The 23962-nt window shown below is 41.9% G+C and overlaps 1 protein-coding gene across 1 annotated transcript; it reads right to left on the bottom strand.

Moving 5' to 3' along the window:
- Positions 1 to 1919: 1919 nt before the first annotated feature.
- On the bottom strand, positions 1920 to 22393 carry LOC112982963 (carbonic anhydrase 1-like). Its single transcript, XM_026099731.1, is given in 8 exon segments — positions 1920 to 2000; positions 16489 to 16644; positions 17646 to 17708; positions 18605 to 18700; positions 20640 to 20757; positions 21931 to 21957; positions 21959 to 22130; positions 22357 to 22393. Coding segments are annotated over 8 exon segments (750 nt in total).
- Between the last annotated feature and the right edge of the window lie 1569 nt (positions 22394 to 23962).

Genomic DNA, 23962 nt, shown 5'->3' with positions numbered 1-23962 from the left:
CCAAAATTGCTGAAAACAATTTAAATAGTATTTTAGTTACCTCTCTCACTGCAAATATAGTTAGAAATAAGAGCAATATCTCGCTGATGTATTTCGACATCAAACTAAATAACACAAGAGTCCTGGTAGTGTGCTACTAAGCAACCTACTTAATTTGAAAGCCTTTTAGAAATGGTTGAAGGGGCTAGCCACAAAGCTTCCTGCCTGCTGACCCAACGCCTCCCCCAGAACACTGAATCGTTCACATAGTTTGGCTCATCTTCAGTGCTGGTCCAGAGGCCCTTCCTACGAAGAGCAAAACCAGAAGGGAAGCCCAGAGGAGGCTTCCTGACCGTCTGCTGCTGCAAATCAGCCCTTGCCGGAGGTTGCAGTTGAGTGAATGTGTGATACGGTCACACAGAGGCGCCTTTAGCCTGCAGCAGTGTGAGCGTATTCGTATGTGACATTAGAGACACCATTTCTTAAGGCTGACTTAAACGTAGCCGCGTAGAAGATGAGACAGCAGTCACACCAGCAAAGGTATTTGTGTTCTGAATCTGTTTTCAAGGTGGATTTATCTCCTGATAGCATCCTGTTGTGTGACTTCTGTTCCACGTCATTTGTTGACTAAACTCCAGCAGAGTGGGCAGCTAAGTGGTAGGCGAGAATTATTCTTACCAAAGGGGTACTGACGTGCTAACGTAACAGTTACTTGTTTTACTGGGAACAGACAAATCGCAGGGCCAATTTTTACTTCATGTTTAAAACAATCAGAAACTGAATTATTTCTCAGGGCAATGCTGACCCTTAGGCCATTGCTAAACATTGTCAGAACAGGCCTGTTTCTGTTTGACAGAATTTGTTTTCAATTGACTGATACATAGCAACAACTACGTATGGCATAACCAAAACAAAACTATTATATTAACATTATATGAATAGTTCTATACTTGCAGTCTGACAGCGTCAATGTACCTACTGTTGCTATATATAATTCCTGAATAGTTTAGGGACTATAATAAACTATCTCTATATATTCTCTCTCTCTATTTTTTTCCTATAAACATGCTATGTGTGTACATATACCCCCCCTACACAGCCTGCGCTAGACCCTATATGGGATGTAGGAAGATCTAGAGGAGGACTCTGTAGCCCAGCAAGTTGCGCTGACCATCACTGAACTGAATGGAAACCGGATTTCACCATTCTCCTGAAATCTGAAGACAGTGTCCTAGAGCCTGGAGAGACTTCAGTTTTGCTCTGTGGATGGTGCTGGTGACAGCTACATTAGCATTAGCTGACCAGGAGGTAGGAGTGCTATATATATGACACTGAGACTATGCTACCCTCAGCAGAAGCTACGTCTCCCGGGTTGCTGGAAATGCCCCGTATGCTTCCATGCACTGACAAACTGCTGGGGTCACCCAGTCCTGGTCTCTGTTGGCATGTGCCCTGGAGAAGGCGATGGATGGACTCTGAGGAAAATAGTATTGCGTTTGGAAAGATGACAACAGGCTAAAATATATTCAATAGTCCAGAATGCTGCACTGAGTGTGAGCAACTGCCTGGGGAGCTGTGCAGGAGAAGAAAAACACACAAGATAGGGAGAGAAGCACTGCAAACACTGACGGAACAGACAGCCCTTTGCCCATCGCTTTTGCCAACAGGTGTCACTGCGAGCAAGGCGATGGCACGGGGGCCAGGGTGGCACCGGCGTAATACCCCGCCGCCAGCCTGCCGTGGAGGGCAGGTAACGTAGCTCAGGCACTCAGGATGTGCCACTGGTTAGGACTTGTCTCCTTTCTTAAAAGTGAAGGAAGGATTATACAAAAAAGGAAGAGTTTCAGATACATAACAAAACCCATGTGCAGATTTAAACTGTCACATTTAGGCAAATCTCTACGTTTAAATACTCACCTGTTTTGCATAAGCAATAACCATCACATGGGTTTACACATGCCTAGCAGCTTTTTGGTGGCAATGGCCACTATATGATCAAGTCTTTCTGTGTTTTCTTCCAGCTGGAAATTTTCCAAAGGCATTAAAGAAAAAGGGGATTGGGGTCATTCGGGTACCGGCAGTCCTGGGCTGTGCATGGTCAGGTCAACGCTACCGAGCAGGCACTGGAAATCCAGCGTGTGTTGCATTAGCTGGATTTTACCGAGCGTATGAGAAGGAAGCGGCTGGTCAGAGCACACAGGCACACGTAGCTCTGTGGGTGAGCTCTGCGCAAGCACAAATTCACACCTCAGGAAATGCAGGCAAGCAAAGGTGATCATCCTTGAGCGCTTTCCCCCCCCCCCCCCTTTTTTTTGCAAAGGGAACAGAGAAGGTTTATATGGAAAATGTGGCTATTTAAGACTAGTTTCTGCTTCAGTGTGCTGATCGAATCAGGGGCATGTGGTGCTCAGTTCAGCAATGGCACCTCTGTCACCCCCTTCTGCCGTTTCATATGCCCTGATCAGCTCTGCTAGCTGCTGTGCTGCGCCTTGCTTGGTCTTGCAGGCGGATGCAGGAAGTCAGCAGCTGTGCCCAGGCTGATGTATATGATTGCAGAAGGGGTAAAAGAAGCAGTGAATGAGGATTTCCTGTTAAGGAAACTACCACCTATCACTGCCTTGGGGGAGGACAAAGGGACCATCCTGATTCCTCAAGATGGGGCAGAGAAATATGAGTAAATTGTGGATTTGTTTCTCTGCTATATGGAACAAAGGCAGAAACATCATTCTGGGCTGGTGGAAAGCTTACTTTCTGGGGTAGTGGAGGTAGAATCCAAGAGAAATGTTGCTCGATATATAAGATGTCTCTCTTAGCTTATTATTTCTTCACTGAAGATGTAATTTGATAGATTATTTCTTGACTGATACATTGAGCAAATTAAAACCTGCTCATTTCCTTAAACCTCAGGGTTGAGAAAAAGCTTTATTCAGAAACATTCTTCAGCCCTGGTCAAAATGTATTGTCATCTCTTCCAGCTTGCCCTATATTGCCCTCCTGCTTGCCCTATATTACCCTTCCAGCTTGCCCTGCCCTATGTTGCACAGGAGTCCCCTGGACCTGCAGTTTCCTGTTGGGTGCACTGGCTGCCTTGTCCCTGTGGTCCTGAGCACCGCGTTTCATGCTTCGTGGGCCACAGCAACAACCTGCAAAGTCCAAGTGCACCAGCCCTCCCCGCTTCAGCGAAATCCTGGCCTTTGGGACTGCTAAGTGAGGGGCATGAACATTTTTAGATTCTGGATCACTTTTTTTTTTCCAGAAAGTTTTTACACTAACAGAACTATTTTTGTCTGTAATGGGACTTGTTGTGCATAACTACAGCATAACTACCGGTGGTAAACTTGCTCTTTTGGATTTGCTTTTTTCTCAACTCCATTGGGGTAAACAGGAGTAGCTCAAGGGAAATCCTTGGAGGCAGGCTGATATTCTAGTACTGGACTCAAAACAAATTTTTCATTATTTGAGTAGTATTCTCCCATTGTTCTTGAAATTCCATGTGCCAATGCTACTCTTTTATCTGTATAAACCTCTTACACAAGATTTGCTTGGGATTCAAGGGAACGGAATTTAACTTAATGTACATTTCTGGGAGATTTTGCATCATCAAGGCTATTTTAGCGTTAACAACTCTGCAGGAATGGGTAACCTTTAGGCAGCTCTGTGGAAGTCTGAGTTAAGTGTATTGGTCCTATCAGTGTCATTGAAAATTAATTAATTAAAAGCACTAAAAAGTTAAAAGTCCTGTCCATAGACAATTTCATTAATTTGACCCTTTTTTTTGTTTCAAAAAAGAAGAAAAAAAGTCAAAATGTGCCATTTGTCACAGAACAGCAAATTAAAATGATAAATTCAAATCTGCAGGAGCTTTCAGGTTTCTCCAAATGTATCAACTGGTCTAGTAAAAACTATTGCCCCTTCCTGAAAACTTTGTCCTCAAGTAAATTCTGAAATGTATATCTGATATTTCAGTTCAAATGAAATACGTTCTCTGTAGGAACACAGCATTTAGGCTGGGTTTCATCTGGTCGGATGCTGATTCCTGGGGTGACTAGCTCAGAGATCATTGTCTTTAATGCGGTTTCGTCAAGCTAAATGAAATGTACCCCAGCATCGGCTTCTCCCGAGAAAACGCGGAGTGGTGGATGTGTGAAGTGCATCAGTGCCTGGGTTTTAGTTATGACTTGAATGCTTTATACACATACTCGGATGGAGGATGAGCCTGTGGTTGGACTGCACTTCTTGTGCCTGATGGTGGTTCACCCAGAGGAAAAGATGGTATCGTAAAGGTGTCGCCAGGGCAGGAATCCCAGCACACCCAGGGGAGAGGATCAGAAGGTGACGAAAACATATTTTTTACAAAGCACTACAACAATTCAGGCAAGTGCAGATTAATTAGATTCATTCTGTTTAATGCATCAAAACGTTGCCTTTACATCAGAAATTAAATAACTTTTAAAAATATTAAAAACAGTGAGTTCACTTTCAAATTTTTTATAATTTTGCTTTAGTGGAGGTATTGTCCTGGTGCACACAGCCCTGGCGTCAGGCCCCGGGGGAGGTAGCCCAGGCTGCAGTCCGATCCCCTGCCTCAGGACGGCTTCCCACTTTCACAGGGCGGCTGTCCACCATAACGGGTAAAAACCAACCCAGGAGGAGGGAGATGAGCCTTCTCCAGGCCCAGCTACTGAGTCAGTCGCCTTGTAGAGTTTAAGGCAGGAAATAAATAGTGAAATGCTATGTCCTTCACAATGCAAAAGGTGCTTCTAATCTTTGCTTTGTAATAGAGAAGGAATTTTTCCTTGGTAAAATGAAGATCTTTCAGGAACTAAAAGAAATCTTGGAACACTAACAATTGACTATTGACATCAACTGTAAAAGAAAGGATTAAAAAAAAGAAATTTAAAACAAATCAGAATCCAGGTAACCAGTCACTAAATACTGACATTTTAAATCACTTAAATGAGCTTTGAAGTCCTTTTCCTTAAAAAAAAAAAAAAAAAAATCAGGCTCAAGATATATCATCCCCTGTAATTAAACACATGCACAGGATTTCACCCCTTTTTTCTATGTCAAATATTTGCAGTAGACATAGTGAAGCATGCTGAGACCAGCGTGCTGCTGAGATCCCAGTCACAAGTGTGCCTGCCTTCTAGTTAAATCTCTGACTGGCAAAGAGTGCTCGGTTCCTGCGGGTTGCCAGGTGGAGGTCTCTGAAGTGTAGCTTAAAGGCTGTATTGGGTCTTTGATAATCTCATGAAGCTGCATGACAAATTAGATCTTTGGTTGCTGAACTGTCAAAGTCAACCAAGAAGCAATTTACTCCGACTGAGGACTGAACCCAAGAACTGTACTGGACAGGTTTCTATCACATCTGAGATTTGAGCTTCATTTTAAGCAGCCTAGATTACAGGTGTTAACTGAATTTAGGTGGCTCTACAGTTAGGAAAGCAAAGTATTGTGGGCTTTCTTGATGACTTTGTTGAATTTGGAGACTAAATTCTCCCTACCCTCCGGTCAGGCCCCAAGGCAGGCTTCTTGGTTCATGCAGTCAAACTGCAAACATGTATTAACTGGAAATGGATCTGTGTCATTATGGAAAGATGGAAAATGTAATTGTGAACAGGACAACAGACTACCAAAATCTTCCTTTCCGTCCTGCTTTTTTTAAATATAATTTATTGGGTAAGTCAAAAAACTCAGAAATTTAAGTCTAAAATGTTTTCCGAGCATTGAACTCATCGTGCAACTAATTCATTTGAGTTTTCAAGCAGGATCAGTAATAAACCAAGACGGACTGCACCTTGAGCATCTAGTGAAACAAAATACTGTTTTGCTGAACAGTAAAAAGTGAAATTTGACTATCAGATTCTTAAAGACCATTGACACCATTTATTCTTAGACATTTAACTTAAAAACCTATATTACCAGCCTGTGCTCGCTAGAGTATCAAATGACAGAGCTTTCCTGCACAGTTGCAGAAGTGTTCCAGGGGCCGGATTCAGGTATGTTATATTAGATGCCTTAAGCTAGACAGCAGGAACTGGAGTGAAATTCAGGCACTGTTGGCTTCCATGGCAATGTTTCCATTGCGCTGGGATCCCCCCGTGCTGGTGTGTGGAGGGTGTACCTAACCCCTGCTGCGTTACAGCAGTCAGGAAATAATCTGGTCCTGCAACGTGGCCATCCAACAGCGGAGTGGGAACATCCGGGATATCAGGGCTGAACAGTGCTCGGGGACACGCCCTGCCCGTGTGCGATATTGCCTAAATAATACCGAAGCCTGATGGTGGTGCTTCACTACTCCCTCGTGACGGGCAAGGGGGTGTTGCACCAGGCAATATGTTCAGGGGTGTTTGTAGCTTGTGACAAAACTGCCTGAACGTTGCCAAGACACCTGCGCTACGCTTATGCTAAAAACGGTTAAGATTAAAAAGGATTAAATTTAATAATTTTTTTTTGTGCTTTACCTACAGTAATTCATGCAGGAGGAAAATGTGATGGACTGAAATTCTTTGTATTGAAGCAGAGAAAGCCCCTTTTCCTTTTCCGAAACGTATATTGCTGCTTAGCTGTGCTTTCCATGCTGTTACTTACATATCTGTACTGGGCTTTTTTCTATTATGATTTTAAGGCTATATTGAGCCTCTGCAGACTCAGGGCTTGTCCCAGTTTGGGCACTGAGTCAGCTATTTAACATGCATTTTTTTGAGTCCTAAGATGTGCTTCACTTCTAATCTTTAGCACCATTGGTAGGCACAGTACAAACATTAGCTAATGCTTGTTACTGGCTGTGAGAGATACCCGTCCCATTTGGCAAGAGAAAAGCTACCCAGCCAAAGCACAAAACCACTAGCAGAGTAAGTGGTTAGACAGATAGAAAGAAATGATTTTGTTGCGTGTTCTCACTGCTAGAACTTTTATTATATTTTCTGAGTTTACAGAGAGGTGCAATATCACATCCGCTGTGTAAGTGCTATCCAGTTATGACAGCGGAGAGTTCGCATTAAGAACTAGTGGCATCATGTAACGTATGGAAGAGGACAGTGTTCACAGCAGTGCCAACTTAGGTAAGAGTGAAGCTCTTTTGGGAAACTGAGCAAGCCGGGACCACGTTTTGCTGGCAGGCATAGGTGAACGAAAGGGCAGAGGGAAAGAGGAGTGGGCGACGAGAGAGGAGATGAGTTTTCGGTCCCTGCTCCCAGGACTGACTCCAGTGGCGGACTCCAGTTTTTGCTTCCCGACTGTGCGGTGTAAATAAATACTCTGAAAACCAGAGCCCTTGCCCGACTGCAGGGCTGCAGAGCCGGCTCCTCCGCTAGCCTCCAGGAGCATCCCTGCTTGCACAGGCTGCTGCTTGCACCGGAGAGGGAGTAGGTGCCCTGTGATGGCCTTTTTTAAAGCCTGCTGGTTAGGGCACTTGCAGAAGCGACAGGGTTTCCTCTGCCTCAGGGGGGAAAAGCCACCTGCTTTTCAGAGGAATGTTTTAACTACTAACACCCCAGGCTTTTTGAGATAGAAAAGTGAGTGCGTCTGCTGTGCTTTGCAGTGAACTTGGTAAGTCTGGCTATCGTGGTAAACGAGACAGGCCAGGGCCTGCTTCCCGGTCCCGAGAGCAAGGGTTGTAGCATGCCCTGCATGTGTACCGCTGAACACATGGTCTGTGGATCCCTTTCTCCACAAGGCCTATGGACGACGGTCGCTGGCCCATGCTCCACCGCCACCATGCCTGGCACTGTCCCAGGCAGCGCTCACTGACACCTGCCAAAACCACGCTGAGGAGCTTCCTAACAGTTTCCCAGCAGAAAGGACCATGGCCAGAGCCCAAGCCCTGATCCTGTCTCGTGTGTGCTGAGTGCTGGGCCTGGTGGTATGACACTGGGCTTCACGAGGGCCTCTCCCCCTTCTGAGTCCCACTGGAGCCTCCGCGCCTTGTCCCCACTAGATCTGGACACTTAAGTCTCTGTAAGCTGGCTGATGTGTGGGCACCACCGCACACTGCATTCCTGCGCAACAGTGATACTTAGATGGCTCATAAATGAGAGAGACGGGTTGGCATACGCTTTCTGGAATTCTTTACTGAATTTAGCCACCTACGTTTAGCTTAAGTTTCATTTTAGGTGCCAAAATAAATCTTCTGGATCCTGTCTCAACTGCTTTCTTTATGGGGAGAGAGGGGCCTCCTGGTTCACAGCCTGGAAGACTGGGTGGGGTGGAAGGAGCTGACTTTCAGGCCGGGGTGGGTCACGTATCTGTCTTAGGGAGAGCAATGGAAGTTGGCTTTGGAAAGCTGTGTTTTAATGGTTGGGGCTGAACCACCTCTAGTGTGGGAGATCAAGGCAGAAATGCTGTGCTCTCTTCCCAACTTTGCAACTCTGGGAGTGGTTTTTTTTTTTTTGGGTGGCTTTGCACTAGTCACATAATGTAAATATTTTCAAGGTGGTTTCCTGAAATTAGGAGCTTAATTTAACCATTTTAAAAGAAGCTTTTAATTTTCATGAAGTACTGACGACCAAAGAGATCTCAACAGCAGCTGCTGCCTGCAGCAATTTGGTTCACTTCTGTTGCAATGCTTAAAGATTTCAAAGCATAACCTTTAGGCATGGGGGTTCAGGAGTACATGCTGAATCTTAGTATTAGTCTAACCATCCTACTGGAATAACTATATCCCTTTATGCTTGGAGAGCTACAGAACATGAATATGAATGGTGTATATATCACACTCTTCACCATTATTAGGTTTTAATAGGTACTTCTTGATACGTACAGTGCAGTTATTTTAAATCATTTATTTGAATTCAGTCTCTGCTCCTTCCACAATTGGCCTAACTTGCTCTAGTATCACAGAAATAAGATTTCAGAGACAGGTCTAGAGCTTGAGCTCCTGCACATAAGCGTCTGGTCTTGCAACTGCTTGAGCCAAACATCTGTTCTCCGCCCCTCTCTCATCAATCAAATATGCTCAAATGAGTTAAAATGTCACTTGAAGAAAGAAATGTGCATACAACAAATACTTGGAAGGAGGACTAGGGGATCAGAGATAGGTCAGCAATGTTCATACCAGGAAAACCTAGGAGGCCAGAAGCAGGGTACGATGAGTGAAATAAATAGGAAACAATTCTGTAGGACTTGGCAAAGCTTTCCTTTGCAATAATTATCCAAAGCTGTCTGGAGGCTTTCCCTGGAGGCTTTCTTTCTCTTGACCAAATCACAAAAGAATCCCAAGTTGCAGACTTTGCTGTGGGAGGTGTAATGGAAAGAGACAAAAGGTAATGCTGATAGCTGGCAGCCTCATAAGGATCCTACTTAAAGTTAATGTAAAGGGCTTGTTCAAGGGCTGAAAGCACTCTGAATAGTGGAAGGAGTGTGACCATTTCAGGCATTCTTCTTGCATATGTGTATTTTCATAGGTAGACAACACAATGGTTCCATTAGATCATGCCTCAAAAGTATGGTGCCTCTGCAGAAATGGCCTAGATGGTGCCATGAAGACAATTTAGAAATATAATTTTGAAATATGGTATTAGACTACAACTCATGGCAGTGGGAATCAGTGGAAGAGTGTACAGCCTGGTGAGGGAAGGTGGGAACATGCTGACTTGGCCTCCACCAGAGGATTGCAAGGAAGCCCCATTGCTTGTGGAGCACACCTCTCCTGGGTGGAAGTGCAGAAGCAGCAGTGGGTATCTTGCTCCTTGCTTGTCCTCATGGGGAACCGCTTGATAGGACAGCATGGTCTTGTTGTGTCAGTCACTGATGGCTCTCTGTGCCACTGCTACCAAATTTGTCCTACTGCATTTTTCAAAGGTAAATCTAAATGTTTCCTGACTGCGCACCGTCTGTGTGCCAAGGGTTGGTGTCTCCTTATCACGAGGAAGCAGTTTGGCTTTAATGAGCAGCCCAGATGAACAGATTTCCCAGCTCCTCTGCTATCGCCTCCTGATTAACACAGCTGCGGCTGAAGGAGCGAGCTGACAGCAGGGCAGGAGGACGTGTATCCTCTATATATTGCGATATTGGCAATGAATGATTTGGTCTTTTATACTGGTTCATATTATTATGTTACTGTTGTAACTGAATGTCGCAGATGGAGCTGGGGTTTCATTGCATTGTGAGTACTGTGGCCCAGGGGCTCTGCCGGGGCTAAATTCAGTTACGCAATGGCGGCCACGACGCCGCGGGCCCAACCTTGGCACGGGGCGCGCATAGCTGAGCCACAGGCCCATCTGTCAGGCCATATTCTGCGGCGTTGTTTCGGAGGAACCACGCTAACCTCACTGCCATATCCCGTTACGGGGGCATCGCGCGAGCAGCCATCGCCCCTGCAGAGCAACACACGCTAGGAGCCACGGTGCTCGCACCACCTTCAGTCACCCCTTTGGTCATGCTCAAGTTTCTCCTGCTTGGGCAGGATCGATGTAAGTTCATGGGTTTGCTGAGGAGGGGTGACTACTATTCAAAGGGTATGTGATGAATGAATCTGATTCCACCTTGGGGGGGAGGATAGAGAGAAATTTGGGCTTTTTCCCAAGTTTTCTCTTAAATTTCCACTCAGATTTGTGTTTATGAGAAAACAAAGTAGCTGCTACCGCTGCATGGTGCAGTGAATACTAGAGATAAGAGTCCAGCCTCTTGATTTCCTGGATTTATCCAAAAGCAAGCGGCGGTGCTCCACAGACAAAATAGGAAGTGAATGTAATAGACATAAAAAGAGGGGATCAGGTGGCAATACTTTAGCCATGAGGGAAGTGCTCGTTTCGGAGCACAGGAGCAGAAAGCGCCGCTGCTGTTGCTGATCTCAAAATGGCAAAGGCATGCTGAGTCCTCCCAGGCACTGGGCTGCCAAGACACCCCCAGGACCCGAGAGCCCTCTGGCAGCTCCAGCGTTTGCTCCCGGTCCCGCGCTGTGAGCTGCCGAGGCCCGGGGGGGGGCGAAGGGTGCGTGGTGCCGCGGGGCGGCCGGCACTTCGGTGTCCCCTGGCTCGTTCTTTAGCACCCTTCTGCGAGGAACCTTACACCTTTGGCAGCCTTCGCGCCGTAACCGAGTAACCGATAGCTCTCAAAGAAATTAGTCACACTACATTGAACTGACAGGAACAAAACCGCAGTGGTGTACGTGTCCTACAGAACTACCGCTTTAGCTGACTTGACTCTAGCTATATTATGGTGGACTTTGTGGTACAATTCAGTTTGTTGATTTTACAGTGTTTATGATGTTATCTTTTGCTTACTTCAGAGAATTGCAAAAGACTAAATGGCTAAGGATTAAGCAGTCAAAAAATGAAAGCATTTTACTTGACCTCCGTGCTAACGCAGAAAAACTTGAATAGGGTGTGCAGTGAGGCTGTAATGCCTTACCTTAACATAGGCAGCAGTGTACCATTAATCCTGGTAGGACTTTTTCAGCAAATCTTTTCTTTCGTCTTTTTTTGCTAAGCAATGCAATTAAGAACTTCAAAATAGCTAGGGAATGTAGTGATTTTAACAAGTGGTTTGTCTTGGAAAATAATTTTAAAAGCTTCAAGATGTAGTATCACATTCTGACATTTTCTAAATGACCTACTGTGATTGACTTCAGTTTTAAGTGGTTGCTTGCACCAGCCAGCATTGTTGTTAGCTGCTTCTGCTCCTTGAGTTTCCTGTACCATGCTGCTGGGCTTTCTGAGCACTGTGCTCCCAGCGTTGCTTCACCTGTTGCAGAGAGGATCAGTGATGCAGAGGATTGCCAGTAAGTGCTGTGAAACAAGGGAGACTTCCTGTACAAGGTCTTTCCATTTCCAAAAGATCTATAGACCCTATGGCAAAGTCCCTAAACTCTACCAGGAGCCGTTACCTAGGCCTTCCTCAGGCTGTCTCATCTGTAAGGGCTTATGTAGCAGGTCTGCTCGGAGCGCATCAGCCCCAGACAAAAGAGAGATGGGAGCAAGGATGCACTCCTTTTATACAAGGATCTCTGTAGGATTGTGGTAAACTGGATTTTAATCTGCATCACCCATCTTGCAAATAGAAGTCCAACCAGCCTCTGGGTTTTTTTCTATTGACAGCAGAGCTGGTGGGGAAACAGCGCGGGTCGGGCACTGCTCTGACGCATGGCTGAGACCCATCACAGGACTAGAAGCTTAGTATCCCACCGGGAGGCTTGTGCTGCAGCCTCTATAGCTGGCATAGCAAATTTGTGCCTGGGAATAAAGAACAGTCCCATGATTCAACAAGCGTTTATGAGCCGGGCTCTGTAGTCTAGCGGCCTTGGAATTCATCACGGAAAGAGGAGACGCCGGCTCCAGTCTTCTACTGAATGCTTACATCCTTTCTATGAGTAGGAGTATAATCCCCCTTCTGAGAAACATTTCTAAAAAAGGTAGTTTCAGGGCTTTTGGGACTGAACTAAGTACTCTACCGAAATGTTAAGACTCTAAGCTTACTCCATAATGCATGAAGACACCCCTGTTACATTCATTTCAGTTTTTTAGCAGGTGCTTCCCCCTACTTGAATGCAACTTACACTGCTTTCAGAGGTTTGGCAGCCAATGTGAATTAGCAAGTGTAGTAAAACATTATGTTTTACTTGTCCACTCAGAGGTCTCCATAATGGTACGTTTTATTTCTGGAAATGAATGTTGTTATTAAACCAACATCTGTATTACACAAGAAAATTTCTCCAATGGGATTTTCAGGAATTTTATTATCCCGTAATAATTTAGCCAGCACCGAGGGAGAGAACTAGATGATAAAAGGCTGGAAAAGGAAGACGGAAAAGCAGGACCAGCAACAGTAGGTCAAGAATTCCAGCTTCTAAAAAAGAAATGTTTTGATATTTTCCTGTAAAGCTGTGGAACATACCCCACACGCAGCAGCTGCCATGCAAGCAGAAACAGAACCCAGCAGAATACACTGAAAGCAGGTAGCTTTTCTAACCTGCTCTAGGCAACCAGCTCTGCATCGTTCCTTTACCACCTACATGTTTATAACAGTGCACTCCTTCCTTCAGCATGAAGGAAAAATTAAACCAGGAAGGATTTGCTAAAGCAAAAACGAGTGTGGAACATTAACTAACACAATTTTATTTCCTAATGAAGGAGTCCTAGTTAATGCGCCTGTTAGAGCTGTCCCATCCAGAGATGGGAGGTATTGCTGGAACCTGACCAGAAGCCTGTTGATCAGATGCTAAATGTTAAGTGTAATTGTTTTTTCCACAGCTGTGGGGCTACCTGAGGGAACTTTACTTTAGCAGAATGAAGCAGTTTAATCCTTTTCAGGATAAAGAAAAGCTTAGGAGAAGTTCTGCAGCATGAGTTGCGTAAGTGGTAGCTTGCATTTGCCTGTGTTATTGTTATTTGGGACTATAGATGATTTACTGTTGGGTTTGGCAATTGGCATGGCACACAGACACCGAAATATTTCTAGGTATGGATAAGATATTGAGCAGCAGATGAGAAAATGATTCATTCTGATTAAGGCAGAAAAAGATATTCTCAAAATAAAGCTTAAAATACTTATGTTTGTCTGTTGAATTTTCTCAAGTGTTTCACATTGAGAAATCGCTTCTTTAAACTACTGCATTAGGTAATTTTCCTTTCCTTCTCTTTTTTTATATTGCCAGGAAGTATCAGTATATGTCAATACAGGGATAGCTTTATGTCTCAAAATAAAATCCTGTTTGTATTTTGTTCTCTTTCTGTGCCATAAAGATAAGAGATCTTTGCTTAACTGGTAGTCAAAGTTTTGAGATACTACAAGCTTGCCTTTCCTTGATCACATATCAAGGACATTTCCTTTGCCTTACAGTTTCCTCAACTTGGAATTGCTTGTTCATTTTCCCACTGGTCATAATCCGATCCATTTGATTTTTGCCATTGTTCCTACTTAATGCTTTCATTGGCATTTTGTTAAAGTAATTTATCAGAGGACTTGCAGGAGAAGAAATGGGGTAAAGTCACTTATGCTGAAGATGGACTTGAGGTGAGCGGGTAGCTGTAGCTGCCAGCTTGCTGCCACCCTCGTGCCCACATGCAGAGCTTTCCGGCTGATGGACTCCATAGCTCAGGCCCACGCTCAGTCTGAGAAATTGCACGCTATAGCTCAGGAAACTAGTTAGCTCTGCAAAGAGACTCTGAATGAAACACCTTTTTTTAATGAACCTGTTGTTTTGCCTAACAGATTTGTTCCCGTTTCTCAAATGTGTGCCTACTGTGAACTCTCTGTGAAGTTTACTTAAATTATTTGTCTCCACAAAGAAAACATATCCTCTGAAGCCCATGCACTGGAAATAGCTGTGCTTCTGTTCTCATTTTCCCCAAAAGCACGATTAGATTTATTTTCAGAGAACTGAGAGGAATGAAAATGATTATTTCCCTATTCATGGCAGTTAAAGGAAAGAAACAGTTGTTGCACTAAGGCAGGGACAAGTGGGGTGGTTGCAGCATTGCTCATTAAGAAGGTATCAATTACCTGAGGGAATTAGCGGCCTCTTTGTAATTCTCTGCATAAGTCTGTGGACAGAAAGAGCTAACGGCGCTTTACTGGCTCTGCTAAATAAGGTAATAGGAATAGATATTGCTGATGCGGATGGCAGGAATGTCTGACTGACTGTTGGTTTGCATTCCTTTTAATTAATTGTATTCTTCTGAATTAATTTTGATTCTTTCTAATCTCCACAGAAGTAGAGAATACCTTTGAGTGGTGAGTTCCCATTTTACATATGATTCTGCACTGGGGATTGCTCTTAGGAAAAGAAGCTTTTCTAAGGAAGGGCAGTTCTTGTTTATAAAGGCAGAGGTCTCAAGACTAAGCTCAAGAAATAAATTTTAGCAACCATGTGAGTATCTGTAGTTCGTGTTCACTTTTCTGTGTTTTTAAAAAACTCATTACCATTTTTCATTAGTTCTAAGATAGGAGAAGGAGGGTAAGACTAAATGATCTCTCTGCTTTTAGATGTAAATTTGCATGTGGTTCTCTCAGACCTGTTTCATGTGAAGTCATCCATAAATGTGACATCTGTTTAGAAATGGAATAAAGAAAGGTGTAGGAATGATTTTATTATGTATCTTATTATGTATTTATGTATTTTATTATGTTTATTTTGTACATGCATTGCACTGAATTAAGTTGGAGTCTTGCCTCTATCATTATACTTTAAATGTAATGATTAAGAGGCCAATGGCACCATGCAGAAATGCAGCAATGACATGGAAGCAAAACAGGTACAGGATAATTTAATCAGGGTGAGTAATTAGTTTCTTCTGTTCTGATGCCATTGCCACTAGAATATGGTGCAATTCTCAAGAAATCACAGTCACAGACCAAGTCCTTATGGCTCCAGTCGTGGGATTCACACACTGGCTGACTGAAGAGTAGAGCAGATCAAGGCATGTGTCCTACTGAATGTATCTGACATGCAGTGCAGATGGTATTTTGCATTTAAAGCAATTTTACTTTTGAATATGTCAGGAAGAAGCATTTGAAAATTTTCTGTAGCTTATAAAAAATGTGAGGAACTGTAAACGTTTACAGCACCACTTTTGCTGTATAGTCATAGGCATGCAAACATTAAAAAGAAACTGTGTAGCAACATATGCTAGGGTTTCCCAACAGACAATAATTACCAGTGTAATTTAATGAAGGTACTTCATCACTTTAGTTAAATACTATTAAAGTTACATAATGAGGTCACCTAAAAACCTAGTTTCTGTTCTAATGCTTGATGGTGTTCCTTGTAAAATCTGACCTTACCTTCCTCAGACCTTTGCCACTGTTGGTTATTGAATAATTCAGTTGTCACTGCTGGAGCCATTTACAAAGCTAAGTACTGCTCTGCTTGGTGGCGGGGGGGAAGAAAAAAAGTGAAATCTGGAACTGGAACTGTGTGACTTTAATGTACAACCAGATCCAGGTACTTTACTTTTGCATGGACATATGTTAGTGCACGTACCTCGTTCTTTATTAGATGATGCAGGTGAAACAGAAGTAAGATGTTTTTAGCTAGACCTACAGACATTATTAGGAAATGGTGAGCAATCTGTAGAGTTTCTAACCACTTATAACAGCACTGAAAGGAGAACCGTGCTCCATGCATTTGACCTTTGTGGCATGCCACAACCCCCCCTGCTCAGGCAGGTGTTTGGCTGAGATCTGATGGGAATATGCATTTCTTTGGGGGAGTCATGCAGGAAGGAAGATGGGAAGAAATCAGCTTTCCGCCTGGCTTCTGCTCTGGGAGCAACAGCACTGCAAGGAAATTAAATAAGTGAACAGCCTTTACCTGAGCAGTGGAAGCAAGTCCACAAATCTGAAGTCTTCTTACCTCAATTCCCACAAGACTGTGTAAGATGTTAGTAGCCTAAGTGGGCTGAGGCAGAATCATAGGTATTTATTATGAATAATAATGTGGTGTAAAGGTAATATTGGTTTTATAGTAAAAATGAGATAAATAAACCTAATAGAAAATGATAATACACTGTAAAATGATACTGTCACTGAAGCTAAAAGACAAGAGAGGTTTTTGTTTGCAATACGTACCTGCTCCAAGCTGATAGTAATGGAGTCTTTGAGGATAATCCGGATAACACTCTCATGGAGGGAAGGATGAGTCAGAGAGCTGTTGTAGGTCCAGTAATCCAAGGATGTAGGCAGTAGGCTTGCAGGATCAAAGTTAGAAAGTGGTGCTTGCTTACCCTTTGGAAGATACATAGAGTTAATGAGGCTTATCCATGAGGAAGATATGATTTATATAAAATTGAGACTATAAGGGAGTGTGTTCCTAAATCAAAATACAGAGGAGGTGACTTCAAAACACTAGCATTTTCTCGTAGCATCAGAGGTGATTTGCTGGCCCTGTTGGCAAGTTTGACACTGAGATAGATCTAGGCTGACACCAACAAAAATGGGCAGCATATCTTAACAAAAGCCCAGCCAACCAAGCAAACAAAAAACCCTGAAACAGCTATTGGATACCAGAAAGTTTCTGTCAGCACTGACTAAGGAGTTCCTTTTTGCAAGATACTGAACTCTATGCTCCTGAGCAAGTGGAACACTTCAGTAGATAATTAATTTAAATTTGTCTGACAAGGCTAATTTTATATAAAAATATAAACGTATATCACATATATTTATAGTGTTTGCATGTTCTGGGTCAAAGCCCACATTCCTCCTATGGGAGATGCAGTACTGTATTTTTAACATGCCCACTAAAATGCAGATCCTATCTCAGCTTATTATGTGTGAGGCTTAGTGGGAACCGCCAGAGGTTTAGTCTACACAAGAGCTTAAGAAAGGTGCAGTTCTGATGTTACTCATTTCCTCTCCCTCCTCCACCAAGCAAAACTTCAGTTCAGTTATTGCTAGGCTGTGCCGATGATAGACACCAGGGATAATTTTAAATAGACAGACAGATGGATGGAAGCATAGGATTAGCTAGGAATCAGGAAATAAGAACTCTTAATCTTTCACCAAGAGCCCACAGCCATCTACAGGGTAGAGCCTCAAGAATAAATAATATCTCATGGGCTCCTATAAGCTCATGTTCAGGAAGACGCTTTCAGCCCCATGTCTCAACAGCCTCCTGCAGCTGACTCTCTGAATTACTCTGAAGCCTTCACACAGGCAGATGAGAGACTGAGTAGGTTTTAATTTAACTATTCTGCATATTATCATGACCAGGCTGTAAGGATGTTTGCCTTAGTCTTTACTGAATCCAAGGCCTTCAAAACATCCTTCAGGTTTTCATTGCCTGAACCAAACTGTAAATGTAAAAATACTTTTAAAATCCTAAATATGTAACAACAGTTTTATTCTAAAAGAACATCTTCCTCCCAAGAATATGAATATGCTTTGCAAATGCTGGTTAGTTGGGCAGACCCCATATGAAGGAGATAATATTTAGAACTTTGGGGAAATAACAAGATGTCTTGCTGCAAGCAATGTTTTCTGTTTGGCAAACTAATGCCACCAGTAGTGGGAATATTACTCTGTAGTTAAGAGGTATATGATTGCTTTGCTCTGCAGCGGTGGTGTTTATGCTTGAAATGCACTTTTCTTTGGAAGCATTCAGAGAGATGGTTTGCTGGTATCTTTTTTACAACGTGAATTATGAACAATTATATTTTAGCACTATGTTATAATATAATATTGCTATATGGCATTTCCTTATATAGTCATAAGGAATTATTTATGCTGCCTCGGTTGGTTTTGAAAGTTCAAATATGTCACATACGTGGCTTCAAGGCTTCTTGGAATTATGATTTAAAAATTTCTTTTCTGGTAGTAATTGCACAGGTGACTGCAACTGTCTTTCTGTGAAAGTTCATATAATTGTAAATGGAGTGAAAAGCAAACACACACACGAAAGGTGTGAGCACTGACTGTCACGAAGGCGGATGAAACAGCACAAGCTCACTAGCAACCACACTGTTTAAGCACAGATCTTGAAGGTTGTATGGGTGAAATGGGGGGTTGGGCAAAACACCTATGTAGAAGCATGGGCAAAGTTGGCAATATGGTCTAAACCAGGATAAGAGATAGTCATCTCCACCGATTTAATACAAAGATGTATTTTTTCTAATTTTCAGTCCTGAGTGCAACTTTGAGAAAGATAGGGAAGACAGATACGTGTGTTTTCAGGACGTCATTAACTGACCTTCAGGAAAACAGTGACAACTGCCAAACCATCTGGCTTGTCGAAAGCCTCTGCTCTGCCTGAATACTTGTCTGAGTTCCAGTGAACGAGATGAAGCTAAAAAGCAATTGACAGGATAAATTCTGCTGGTTCTAGAGCAAGGAAATGCTGCAATTAAAGTAAAACACGTTAGAAACTGCATTCGGCGCTCTGCGAGTCTAACCCTGACAGCGCGAGCGTGCTCGTGAACACCTCTTGGTTTCTGGCGTTCTGCTGAATTGCTCTCGCAGTGTCAGTGCCGATACCCAGGCTTTATCTCACAGTAGGCAGAACTGCATATATCCTTGAAAGCAATTTAGGGGTAAGTACACAGAGGTGTAGAAAATCACAACTTACAAGAGGCATAGATTTTTCTAACTCTACCTCTAACAGTCTCCTGTGCATGCTTTTATTTCCATGTCTTTAAAAATGCAATAGATTAAATAGCATTTCAGCCCTGTGTCACACAGGGTGCACCATTTATTCACAATAGTTCCATTTACTGCAACAGACTGCTGGTATAGCCATGAACATCATAGCTGTGGATGACTGACATATATTCAGTACAGATCTTTCAGCAACTTTGCAGTTTTGGCAGTATTTCCTTTAAAAGAGTTTCAAGAAACTTTCGTTCAGCCTAGTATGTTGCTTATTATATCTTATTTTTCAAGTGTGAAATAAAAATTTCCAAAACTTACAGAAGTTGGAAATCGTAATAATTTCTTGAAAAGCCTTCTCATCCATGAATGCTGAAGCATACTTAGCAATTCCTTAGCATCTGTGTAACTCTATGGCATTAGTCTAGTGCGGGATTATTTCTATAATGTTTAAGCAACATGGTCACAAAAATTATCAAAGCTTCTTAAAACACAAGGGAGAGGTTCTAAAATTAGAGACAGAGCATGGAAATCATCATATAATGCAAACAATTTTAAAACTGTGGTTTCACCTTTGTGAATCCTCAGGTACATTTTAAAGCTGAATTGCTGTCTTTTCAATGTAACATCTTTATTGTTATGAAGCATTTTAAACCACTGATTCAAAGAAAATTAATAAACACTTTTAATCGTGTGCTGCTCAAACACAGCCTAAGTGCACTATCTCTTTATGGCAGGAAGCAATTCCAAAGGAACACCCCTCTCATATCTTGGCTGTATGAAATGAGATAGCTCTAGCACTCTCAACAGTGGAAAATTTCCTATTACGAACACACTTTTGGCTGTGTGTTCCTAATGCCTAAATTAAAAATGAATACTCTAATCTGTCTCATTAGATTTGCATGTAGTAATGTTCTTAAAATCTAAAGATCTGCCAAAGATAACATTACATGGATTGAACATGGATTGTTTTTTGGCATCTTGTTAACTAATGGCATGATACTAAGTCACTGGGAAACAAATGAAAAGAATTGAGTTTATAGGGGTTTATTTCCTATAAAATGGACCTTGCTTCATTATCTGAGGATAGTTAATGTACTTGACAGCAGCTGGGACACTTGTTAAGTACTTTTTCCTACCTCTTTCTCTTCATTATTTTCTTCTGGTTTTCCTTCTTATTTGCTGTTCTTCTTAAAATGCCAAAGAACAGCACCTTACAGTAATCAGTACGCTTGTACCTGTGAGGAGCTGTGTATCTCCAGCTACAATGACAGCAGGGAACTGAGTGATCAGACTCTTTGAAAAGCAGCTACTTGAGTCTAAAGCTCAATGTGCCTGTATATGTGACCTTTTTACCCCTGGGAAGTTAGCAGGTGCTATTCACTTGTGTACATGCACTTTTAAGCACTAGTTCATTATTTAACAGGGATTTAGATTATCTAAAATTATCTTATTGAGTACTGACCATAGATCCTAACCTGCTTTTGTCAAGTCAGCTTTGCACGTGCAGAGATGGTGCTGTTTTGCAAAATAAAATAATTATCAGAGCAGTTTACACATGTAATTTTGTTTCTTCTGGGGATGAGATACGTGACTGGAGTTTGAAAAAGTGCCTTTGATGTCTCTTTCATTGACTCTACCTCTGAGGCCTCTTTCCCCCCATCCATGGTGTGCCCAGAGCCTTGGTCATCGGTTTGGCCCCCATGGAAGTGAAACTGGCACAATCTGTAGTTTCCAGTGAGAGGACCACAGCCAGCACTGCAAACGCACAGAACAAGCTAAAAACAATCAATAAAGTCTTCCTGACAGCCAGGGTTCATAGATTTCAAAGATTTCATAACATGCAAACACTTTTCTCAAAGCTAGAGGTTAACATATTTATCTAGTAGACTATTTTTTGCCATTGGTAGAAGAAGAAAAAAGTCTGTGCAGTTAAGCCAAAGTTATTGAAGGCCTCAATTCTGAATAGGTGTATAAGAGTGCTTTGGTATAGTAAATCCGCACGTCTCCACGATACAGTTCCAAAATTCAGATCAAATACATGTGACTAGACCAGCTACTGTAGAATGAAAACTAAAGTAGAAAAACAGCAGTTTTCCAGAGTAAGAGTAATTAGAGAGTCCTACCTCATGGAGTTCACCTCCCATTAAAATTTGTCTCATTTGTGACAGTATTTAATAGTCCCTTTCTACACAGAGGTAATAGTTATGGGTACTTGATGTTTTCTGAATTTAACTTATGAAATGTTACAGGTGTACCTGGATGTTATTGATGGTGTTGTTTTTAGGTCATTATCACTGCTCCTCTGATTAAAAGCACATAAAGCTGTATTCATTCCCACTGTGCTGATAGGGACCTGTATTTGTTTGTGCATGATTCTTAGAAATACATGCCTGGTGCTCTTGTAGGACAGTATTTGCAGTAGTATTTGCACAACATATAAATATAACATATAAATCCCCTCCTTTGCTATCAAGGTAATAAGGCTCTTTGAAGAAAATGACGTAGTCCAGAGTGATTCCATATGGAGTTATACATGTTAGTAATGTTGGTATATGTATAAATCTCCCAGCCCATGTTGGTTAAACAAACAAATGCACACATAAGCCCTATTGGGTTCAGAAATTCTCCTCCTACTGTCCACCCCCTAAAATCAGTGATTATCCTGGAGGTTTCCTACTGGGAAATCACCAATCCTTTTGACGTTAGCACAGAAAGACTTGTCAAGAAATCATACATTTAAAGGACATAATTTGGATCTTCTATGACACTGAAAGGGTACTGGCAGCTGGTATAACTTCCAAAATCAGAACACATACCCTGAGCCATATAAATACTCCTGAAAAGCCACTAGTCTTGTTTTCAATACAAATTCAAGAAGAAGAGATTGAAAAAATGTTTCCAGTTCCCCTCTCCAGATTGCCTTTTTACTAACCTGATTGATTATCCTCATCTTCTATCCACATAGAGAGAATGTCCAACATTGACAATCTCTTTGCATGTGGAAGGCTTCCAGGTGATCCTGAGATGCCCCAGAGAAGCATCTTTTTTGACTTCCTTGGTTTTAATATCTATAGGAGATTGATGGTCTCCATTGGCAATAGAGTATAACTTGTGCCAGTGGTCAGGTGCTAGGCAAAATAAATAAATAAATAAATAAAAATTTGAAGCTTTCTACTTTAAATTCTATATCAATGCTGAATTTGTGACACTTTCCCTTGAAACTAATTGTATTCATAACAGATGTATTTGATAAGTTAATACCCAATGTCATTCTAAAGAGTTTTTGTAAGGAAAAGGAAAGAATATTCCATATATTTTAAATAAATTTGATCTGCTATTAAAGAAAGTTTTTACCATTGTTGCCTTGATAACTCCAGTTCAAATTTGCCATTTTTTTTCTGCTTGCAAGATATTTCTGCTTGCAAGATACTCAACAGTAAAGACAGTAACACTTTCTAACCAACCTTTATTGATTTCATATGATTTCAGAATGGCATAAGAAATTGTGATAAGAGAAAGGACTGTAATAAGGGAACAGTGGCTTGCAGTTTGTGTACTTTTTGGTTCAGTACATATATTAAGATAGGTATGAAATGAGTTAGATGGCAAATTAAAAGATACATCATTGTAACTGTTCAGAAGTTGACGAACGACTTCTACACTCAACCTTCCCAAGCCAAAGGATAATTCTGGTATAAGAGTGCAACCTATGTGTAAATCAGTGGATGCTCAGCCTTTTTGAAAATTCATGTCAATGACTAATCCATGTGTGGATTAAGGGCCCTAAACTTTAGGCACTGACTAAAAAAAAAAATCAATCTCAGTGGTTTTTAGTGGTGGAAAGCAAATAATAATGTCAATGTCTGATAAAATGATTGATAATATTACTAAATATCACTTTAATATTACTAGAAATGCTCTCAATAAAAGAGGAGGTCCAGAACGTACTAAGTCCTACCAGCTTCAGCTGTTTTGGGAATTATGTCAAGCCATTTTTGTAGTGATAGGAACTTTTAAGGTCATCTTCTTTAGGACTGATACCTACTGAAGTGCACAGCTGAGGTACAGCACTCGAAGTTCTCTTTGGAAGTAGGGCCCGTCATGAACTTTGAGAAGATTTACACACACTCACCTCTCTCTTCAGTAATAAGATATCACATCTTGACCCTCTTCATTGTAAAGCTAAATTCTACTACTACATTTGGGATTTTGCTTGGCTTAAACTCTGTCTCATAAGTACTTAAAGGCAGGATTGTATTTTTAGGACCATATGCTTTACAAGTCCTGCTGCACGGTTAAATATTTCTACTATTATCTCTATTTGTAACCATTTGAATTGATCATATTGAGTAATTATTTCTATATAAAATAAGGTTTATCACAGACTATGTGAGCATTGCCTTGTCATCCTGAGTTGCAAAAATGGAACCTGTTGACATTTTCCTGTTTTTCTTACAGACTGTTCTCGGTAATAGGAAATTACTGATATCTGGTTTTGCAGACGTCCGCAGCTGACGACAGGAATTTCAGATACTATTGTGCAAGCAATGTTATAACCTGTAGAACTTGTGGCACTGATACCTAGAAATATAATAGCTTTTAGGTGCTTCTCAGTTGTCAGTGGATGGCAATTTTCTGTTAATTTTTTTATTCAGAAATTAGGACTTAGCAGAATGTAAACATTCAGAGGAAAATTTCCACCCCAAACTGAAAAACATACAGCTTCACCTGCTTAGTCCCTGGCCAGTTTTGTAGCCAAAATACTAAGATGATTATCAATGTTTTGCTATACCATGAAATTTCTGCTTAGTGTGAAGGGTGCATGATTTACTGCCCCTGACCTTGCTCTATGAACTATGTGAGAAACAACACTACCAAAATTGGCAGAGCACCTGAAAACTTTAGGTATCCTGGTTCTGGCCAGGATTTAGCTTCCAGTTCCCTAGCAGGCAGTGTGAAG

Source organism: Dromaius novaehollandiae, chromosome 2 (assembly GCF_036370855.1).
Source record: "Dromaius novaehollandiae isolate bDroNov1 chromosome 2, bDroNov1.hap1, whole genome shotgun sequence".
NCBI lineage: Eukaryota > Metazoa > Chordata > Aves > Casuariiformes > Dromaiidae > Dromaius > Dromaius novaehollandiae.
The sequence above is the reverse complement of the archived record's forward strand: the minus strand, read 5'-3'. Positions and strand labels throughout refer to the sequence as shown.